This window comes from Suricata suricatta, chromosome 4 (assembly GCF_006229205.1).
Source record: "Suricata suricatta isolate VVHF042 chromosome 4, meerkat_22Aug2017_6uvM2_HiC, whole genome shotgun sequence".
Taxonomy (NCBI): domain Eukaryota; kingdom Metazoa; phylum Chordata; class Mammalia; order Carnivora; family Herpestidae; genus Suricata; species Suricata suricatta.
Genome location: NC_043703.1, coordinates 152,522,217 through 152,530,788, shown reverse-complemented (window position 1 = coordinate 152,530,788; position 8,572 = coordinate 152,522,217). Strand labels below are relative to the sequence as shown.

The 8,572-nt window shown below is 35.5% G+C and overlaps 1 protein-coding gene across 1 annotated transcript; it reads right to left on the bottom strand.

The window, feature by feature from the left end:
• Positions 1 to 375: 375 nt before the first annotated feature.
• RAD51AP2 (RAD51 associated protein 2) lies at positions 376 to 7,952 on the bottom strand. Its single transcript, XM_029936370.1, has 3 exons — positions 4,718 to 7,952; positions 3,818 to 3,901; positions 376 to 646 (listed from the first exon to the last, which is right to left on the bottom strand). Exons 1-3 carry the CDS (start codon positions 7,950 to 7,952, stop codon positions 528 to 530), a joined length of 3,438 nt encoding a protein of 1,145 aa, XP_029792230.1. The 3' UTR covers positions 376 to 527.
• Between the last annotated feature and the right edge of the window lie 620 nt (positions 7,953 to 8,572).

The window sequence follows — 8,572 nt, the reverse complement described above, 5'->3', positions numbered from 1 at the left end:
GAATTCTTCAGTAAGTGCCTCTATTCCAATCCTGACACTAACTTTGTAATCTTAAAAATCTTACCATCCTCTTTACACCTCTATTTTTTACTTAAAAAAAAAAAACAAGAGAAGTGGATTATAACAGTGGTATGTTATAATTTTATGAGTCACGGATCCTTTTGAGAAACCTATAAAGGCTATTATTCATCTCCATAAAAGACTTATACACATATATCATGAAAAATAATAAATTGACATGTTTTAGATCATGAAAAGCCTTTAATGTATAATATGAAAATAATATGAAAAGCTTTTAATGTCATAATATAATATGGAAACATCAATGAAATATTTTGTAATGTTTAAAGGTAGATAATTCACACATACACATGCACAACCCTCTCCATACTTCATAATAAAGAAAGCCCAAAACTCCCAAACTAAGAGAAAGCATTTAACTAAAGGAAGAAACAAAAGACTTATAAATGCTGCAAAATGTTTTGAAATCTTAAAGTCCATTGTCTTCTTTTAAGTCCTCATAACATTTATTTCAGATAGGGATGAAGTTGTTTAAGCTTAGCTTTTCTTGACAAACCAATTCTGATTGGTCGACTGCATGTCTTAAGAGGTAGTACTCTTGAAATTCCATGTGAAAAATTACTACCTAAAATATAAGATAATAAAAGTGCATAAGGGAGTAAAAATTGTACTTGTAGTTTCTAAGCTTAAAAAGTTTTACTTACTTCTAATCATAAACTAGAAACATTTACTGAGTCACTGAGCTAATAAGTGCTTTAAATTCATTAGTTTACTTAATCCTATCTCCATTTTTAAAATGTGAAAGTCTCAACAAAAAGAAAGTTAAGTAACTTGCCCACATAAAATAACAACTAAATAAAATCAGCATTCCAGTCAGGCAGTCTGACTTGAAAACAGTAACAAAACTATATAATTAACCTGATGTTGTGACTTTAAAAACCATGTCATATTTTTTTTTGAAGCCAAACAGTAGGCTATCCTGTTAATGATTACATTTGGCTTTCAATAATAGAGCACAAATGTATTTCATCTATTACATATAAATGGAAGGCTCTGATTTTGAAATTTTTATTTAACATCATACTATCATTCAAAAAAGTTCAAAACACTTCAAGGAGGTATATCTATTAATCAGTAGAACAGACAGTATTAATTATGCTTGATAACAAAATACAAAAATACCTCTAATTTTCCGAGTGCTTTTTAAAAAAAATAATAAACACTGAGGGACAAATACAAAGCTAAAAATGTATCAGACTTTCAGCCAGCTTTAATGAATAAGTATGACCTTAATATAATAGTACATTTTACTGAAAATAGCATAAGCAACCTAATAATAATTCTGATAAAAGATAAATAGCATGACTTCTATTAAGCTGAACCAAACAGAACCTGTGCATTTACCAATGTAAAAAATAATGAAATAAAATTCAAAGTTTCACTAAATGTAAAAAGGGAGGAAAAGACACAAAAATAGCTGTAAATCAGTTTATGGCACTTTATTCAACCTTAAAATTATAAAGTTAATTATAAAAAATAAGAGAAAAAACATTACTGGTTGTTTTCATTTTGTAAATAAAACAAAATTGTTGAACCATGTATGATAGGCTAGATTTGGTTATAAATTAGACAATTTCAGCAATTTATACTAAGCGGCCTTCATTATGAGATTATTATTTCAGAACAAATCCATGATTAGTCCACTTGATTACTTTTTCAAAGAATAACTTTCCTCTTTCATGGTCTAATATGACAGATATTTCTGGTAATTTTGCAATTGGTAGGAAATCACCGAACGACTTTATATCAACAGAGGCCTTTTGCAAAGCATATGTCCTTAAACAGTCCTCAAATTGGGGCTATGAAGATAATCCTCCTTGTCTTTTTGGATTTCCTACCTTTTTATAAATAGATTGTGATCCCTTTTATTTTTACTGTACACCAGATTAATCTATTGCTTTGTGTTATTTAACAATTCTAAACGTTCAAAAGTCATAAAATGTATTAGTAGCCTTTTAGAAATAACACTCAACTCAAATGTTTTCTAAATCCTTGCAGATCAAAATCCACAGGCCAGCAGCATCTACATTTGCTTGTTGCAAATACAGAATCTTTGGGCCTACCCCACAAAGGAATCAGAATCATTTAATAGGAACACCCAGGTGATTCATATATACATTCGGGTTCAGGAAGGTTTGGTGCGAAATGATATACAAAGCACCTGGTGCACTGACTGGCTGGCATATTTCACGTGTTCAAATTTCACGCTACCTGCATTTTCCACACCAGAGAGACAGGAGAGAGAAACAGAGAGACCGGATGCGCTGGAGACATGACTGGTAGAATGAAGGCATCACGATGACGAGTGGTAGGTGTCAAAAACATTTCAGCACCAGTGCAGAACCCACCACGTCCCAGTGCCTTTAAAGTCACATAGGCAGAAGCATAAGCAGGCACCCCCTCTGCCTAGACAGAATTGGTCCATTTTTACTAGCCCCCCTCTCCAGCATTTCCCAACTTTTTCCTTCCACTATGAATTTTAACAAGCTTCAGAAAAGCATTTTTATGCACTTTGCAAGTAAATCCAAGAGAACTGTCCTAACGTGGTACTAAATAATTCTGGCTGACCATGTTATTTTTCCTATTTCATGACAAGGCTCTTTTCCTTGTGAAGACATAATAGAGTATACGGGTCCAGATATTTCCAACAAATGTAACATATTTTTCCAGTTTGTGCACATACTTTAATTTTCTTCATATACTCATTTCATTATCACAATTATAAGCATTGTGACTATATGAATAGGCGCTCCCTAATCTTCCTTCAAATCCTCCAAACATTGCTTCCTAATCTTCCTTCAGAAATATTTTGAGAAATGATCCATGACTGAAGATGTTTTGGTAGATACATTTCACCTACATCATTACTCTTTCTAGATCTAGTCTTGTTGCCTAGTACCTGCAATTCTGACCATATGCAAATTTAGTCATTTAGAAAACAGTTTCCTAATTTCAACCCTACATTAGACTTAGTGCGTTTCATTCAGGTACTATAGACCTTCTTTTTCTTTAGGCAAACACCTTTTTTAGTTGTTTAACTTTTCTTTAATTTTTTAATAGTAATCAAAAGTTTAAATGCGATAGTCCTATCATATGAATAATATCCAAATGATATTAGTTTTGTAATTACTAAATAAAATATCCATATAGAAAGCCCTATAATATTTAAAGAAGAGAGAACATAGATAATAAATATGTAATTTGGAATAACATCTTATCAATGAAAAGCCACCTTCAATAAATATCTTTTTTGGTTTTGCTAATTAATGTTACACACATTATACGTGTATCTTAGACAAACATAACCCGTCTCATCACATAACGATTACAATGCATCCCTGCAAATATTTAAACACAGTTTTGTAGAGCACGTTGCCCAATAACATTCTAATGGCTGATTCTAGCCATTTTAATATTTAGCTGATTTTTTTGACAATAAACTATTAAAAAAAAAGAAATTTGACAATAAACTATTTAAAAAAAAAAAGAAACAAGCTGAACACTGGGAAAAAAATATTTAGCTGATTTCTACACTTGATCTTAGCCAAAAGGCTGAGAAGTGATAATATTTTGCTGATTTCTAACTATTAGAATTTGCATCAGTAAACCGTTAATGGTTACAAAAGTGCTAAATTTGCATTTATTTCCTAACAAGCTAAGTATATCCTCATGCTAAAAACATAAAATGCAATAGTCATCTCAGACTATTATTCTAGAAAATAACCAAAAATCTTACCTCCCTTCAGTAAATAATTAATTTTTTCCTCCTTAAGTTCATCAGAGAAAAAAGCAGGCCTTTTAGATGAAGGTTTTTCACAGTCTGAAAATATTAACCAATATGTTACAACAAAAAGAAATTCTTACATTAAATGTTAATACTATAAATTACTTTCCCAAAAATGTTTCCTCCTATTGGCTTCTAATATTTGGATAAATGAAGCAGGATTCATCAAATCTCCTTTTAAAAATTTTAGCACTTGTAGAGGTGTCTGGGTGGCTCAGTCATTTAAATGGCCAACTCTTGGGGCGCCTGGGTGGCTCAGTCGGTTAAGCGTCGGGCTTCGGCTCAGGTCATGATCTCACGGTTCGTGGGTTCAAGCCCCGCGTCAGGCTCTGTGCTGACAGCTCAGAGCCTGGAGCCTGCTTCGGATTCTGTGTGTGTCTCTCTCTCTGACCCTCCCCTGCTCGCGCTTTCTCTCTCTGTCTCTCAAAAATAAAATAAATAAAATAAATAAAAAAACATTTTAAATGGCCAGCTCCTGATTTCACCTCAGGTCATGATCTCCTGGTTTTCTGAGTTTGAGCCCCACGTCTGGCTCTGTGCAATGACCACATGTAGGCTGCTTGGGATTCTCTCTCTCTCCCTCTCTCTCTGCCCCAACCCTGCTCACTCACTCTCTCTCTCTCTCTCAGAGTAAATAAATAATCTTAAAATTGTGTTCATCACTTGCTACCTTTAACTTCACTATATTATTTAATGATTGAATAGGATTTCAAAGAAAAATAATGTGCATCAATAAATACTGTCTTGGACAGTCTATCTCCTTTCCCCCCCAAATTATATATTTGACCTACACAGGAAAAAAGCATTTTTCTATCATGATTAAAAAAAAACATTTTAAAACTAATTTCATACCTTCCTTAGAAGTAGGATGAAGTAATGTTTCCTCTGCTGCTCTTGAACAGCAATATTCATTTGGAACTTCCTGTTCCCCATTATTGGATACTGTTTTCCATTTAAATAAACTTTGGTGTCTTCTATGCATATTAGGACATGTTATAGTATCACGGACCGAAGAAGATGCAGCTTTCATTTCCGTTTTTACCTCCTCAATATCATTTTCTCTAAAGTAATATTCTTGTCCATTGTTTGCTTCCTCAGTGCTTAGAATTTTATTTTCCTTGCTGATTTCATGAAACATATGAAGTTCTTCAAGTACTAAATCAAATTTACTCTTCATCTCAAAATTGCTCACTATTGTCTGAGCTTCTGTTGATAAACACTTGGCAGTTAAATCCTGAAAACATTCATTGTTCCCCAGACTCAAATCAGTTTCAAATTGGTGATTAACACATTCTGTAGAGTCATTCTTTGGATGAAAATGCTTTGAATTAGCTAACTCACTTTCTTGCAAAACACTCTCATATTCATTTATGTCAGCTACATTATTTTGATTAATATATTTGGTTTCTTCCACATTTACTTTTTCACTCATTAGTGAAACTAGTTGCATAGAAAGCATGCCATCCATTAAATAAAAATTATTTTTCTCTTCCTTTTCTATCTTAATATCTTTGTTAACTTGGCATTTGTTTGTTAAACATTGTGCTGTGACTTTTACTTCCTCCTTCAAAAGTGAGTCATGTTTTCTCCCATCGATTTCACTTAGTGAGCTCCCAAAATTTAGCACCTGATTTAGAGTCCCAAGATTGGTTTGTTCACTATGGTTTATGTCGTGGTCTGTTGGTACGGTCTGTGGCCTAATATTGAAGAAATCTTCAAATATGCACTTAAAATTAAAGCTGCTGATCTTATTATGCTCCATTTTTCTTTCAGTATCTGAATCTTGGTTGTACATATTTATTTCATAAAATTTTCCATTAATATATCTATGGTTCTGTATATATTGAGAGCCAGACTTAACATGTGTTTTAACAGTGTTAGGACTACAGTGGGTCCAATTTTCCTCATTTACGAATTGTTCATGACAACTCTCATTCTCATAAATGTCTTTTGTCAAAGAAAGTCCATCCATGTCATCAAAATCCATTAAAAGAGGATTTTTTTCATATGTTTCAACAATTGGGAAATGTTCATTTTTAGTTGTCATACTGAAGGAAGGTGTTTTTGTGGAATCTTCAAAAACTTGTCCAGTTTTGAATAAATTACTTTTTTCTAACATTGGTTTCATATTACCTTCTAATAATCTTGAGAAAGTTAAAGTCCTTGCTGGATATACAGTATGATTTTCCACTGTACTATTTTTTGAATAAGGCAAATACACTATCCATTCGACAGTGCATCTCTCTTCTGTCCTAGAATGATTTTCAATTCTAATTAAACAGTCAAAGTTACTCAGCAAAGAAGCTATGTTGGTTTTCAATATGCTGTTTAGAGGTCCTGAAACACTTGTTTGTAAATACATACTTAACATATCATTTTTTCTATTGACAGTCATATTCTCAATTATTAGATTTTGGAGATCAACTTGCATTTTATCCTCAAAAATTTCATACCAGGTTAAAACATTATCATTTTTTTGATTTCCTGAGATATTTTCATGAAAACTCAAAATTTCCATAATAAAATTTTCAAAAACTTTGCTTAAATGAAAGCCTTTTTGTGAAGTTGAATATCTTAATTGTAGCATATTATTGTTTTCTCCTTTGCCATTTAACCAAAACAAATTTATTAAAGCTTTTTGGCTATCAAGTGTTCCTATCATGAGAGGCAGTGATTGTTCTTCATGTGTATTCATGGCTTTTGTATAGTGATCATCTCCTTTGCTTAAAAGATCTATTTCAAATAACTGTAGAAAATTCAATTTTTCTCCAGTTTTTTTAATATTTTCACTTTGTGTCTTGTAATTACCCCAAATCCAACAAACTGCCCTCTTTTTTTCTAAGAGGTGACTAATATTACAGTTCTGGCTTTGAGATTTTTCTAATCTGGTAAATGTATAAACGTCCAGGCATGTTTCTGCTTCTCCCAAATTTGCATTCCCTAGTATTATAGTGAAATTCTTTTCAGAGTCTGTTACATCAGATTTGATACTACTGTGGTTATAGTAGTTTAAACTGATCAAGTCTTTTTTTCTCACACAAATATTTTGGTTGCTGAGTGACTGGTGGTTACTTTCATAGCATGCAGAAAAAATATTTTCTGCTTCGGCATCCACAATGTTTTTATCATCCTGTAACTTTTGCTTCTTAACATCAGGTCTATTTTGGGACCAGTAAATGTTTGTGAAATCCCTAACATATGCCTCGTTTTTGTCATTCTTTTTCTTCGCTATTTCCTTTAAATAGACAGAGGACATTTTGCTATTTAAATCAGTTGGAAACTCAGGGATACTTATTGTGCCTCTATCTCTAAAATAGCTGGGTTTGGCAATTTCCATGCTGGGCTGGTTTTGAGATTTTGATATATTTAGTGTAGATGCGGAAACGTTATTTTCCTTTTTATGTGATGGCATAACACTGTCAGCTTTACATCCGTACTTAATATCATGAAATGTTGATTTGGTTTCTTTGTAAAAGGTAACATCCAAAAATAGGTTTTCTGTCTGTTTTACATAACGATTGTCTCCCTGAATATTGTCCCTCCCTTGCTCTGAATATTGTTTTCCATCCGCCTTTTTTTTAACTCCATGTATATCGTGTATGGAGGCGTTGGGCACAAGCGGACGGACCTCCGCTCCAGCTCTGTCGCTGGGGTGCACACCCGCCACCTCTTCGTCATTCAGTCCTGCTTCACAAGACCTTCCAGAAGCCCTGACACCAGAATCAAAACTTTGTGAGGGGAGAGGCTGCAAACATCTCTTCGCCTCAAATTTGCCTTGGCATCTCAGATGACATATCTGCTCCCCACTGACTGACTTCTCCACACGCGAGTCTGTGGAGTTACCAAAGAGCACACTGGCTGAAAGAAGCGCCCTGAAGGGTCTGGGCGACAACTGCCAGGCTTTGTCCACCTCAGACAGGCGAGGCACCAGAGGCAGCCTCCACTCCACCTCAGAGGCGCTGCCAGGCCCCTTTAGACGGGGCCGCTTACTTCTGGGTGCTCGAGACTCAGGGTCCTCAGGAGGCGGGAAGGAGGTGGCAGGCTCCCTGAACTCGGCACCTCGCGCCGCGGAGCGCGGGACGGACATGACTGCGAACTGAGGGGCTCCGTTCGAAGTTCCAGTCAGGCGCCCGGCTTTTAACAGGCTCCCGGCGGCTCCGCCTGGTCACGCCCCTGCCACGCCCCCTGAGGCCGGCTTCCGCCGGGACCTGGGGAGAGTCCCACCCGACCACGCCCCAGCCCCGCCCCCGCCGGCCAGCCCCGCCCCCACTCTACCTGCTGTCCTCGAGCTCCGGTCTCTCTCCCTCACAGCACCGAGCTCCTGGGGCCGTTACATTGTCTATTTTTAGCGCCTCTTGTGGGTGCTTGAACTGTAACCGGTCTAAATATTTTCCTTCCCTCTGGTAGAATTAAGGCAGATAGTCAGAATCTCTCTCTCTCTCTCTCTCTCTCTTTTTATTTTGTGAATAGAAACCGCTCTGTTTTTAAAATTCTAAAATTCTGCTTTCCTCAGAAGCGGCTTCTCCACAGTTGCTCTGGAGAATCTTCTCCAGGAAAAAACAAGTGTGTTCTGTGAGCAGCAGATCAAATCTCTCCATGTCTGGAAAAACTTTTAAAAAACGCTCTTAATCATCCCGGTGACATTTAAAATCAGATTTCCACCTCAATAATAAAGTGTGCTTAGGTGAAAAAAGGCACTGGTATTTA

Excerpts from the sequence above, each read along its gene's own strand:
- RAD51AP2 (XM_029936370.1), bottom strand. The coding sequence starts at position 7,952 with ATGTCCGTCCCGCGCTCCGCGGCGCGAGGTGCCGAGTTCAGGGAGCCT. Across the intron at positions 3,902-4,717 it reads TCATCCTACTTCTAAGGAAG|ACTGTGAAAAACCTTCATCT; the intron begins GTATGAAATTAG and ends TAATATTTTCAG. Across the intron at positions 647-3,817 it reads TAATTATTTACTGAAGGGAG|GTAGTAATTTTTCACATGGA; the intron begins GTAAGATTTTTG and ends CTTATATTTTAG.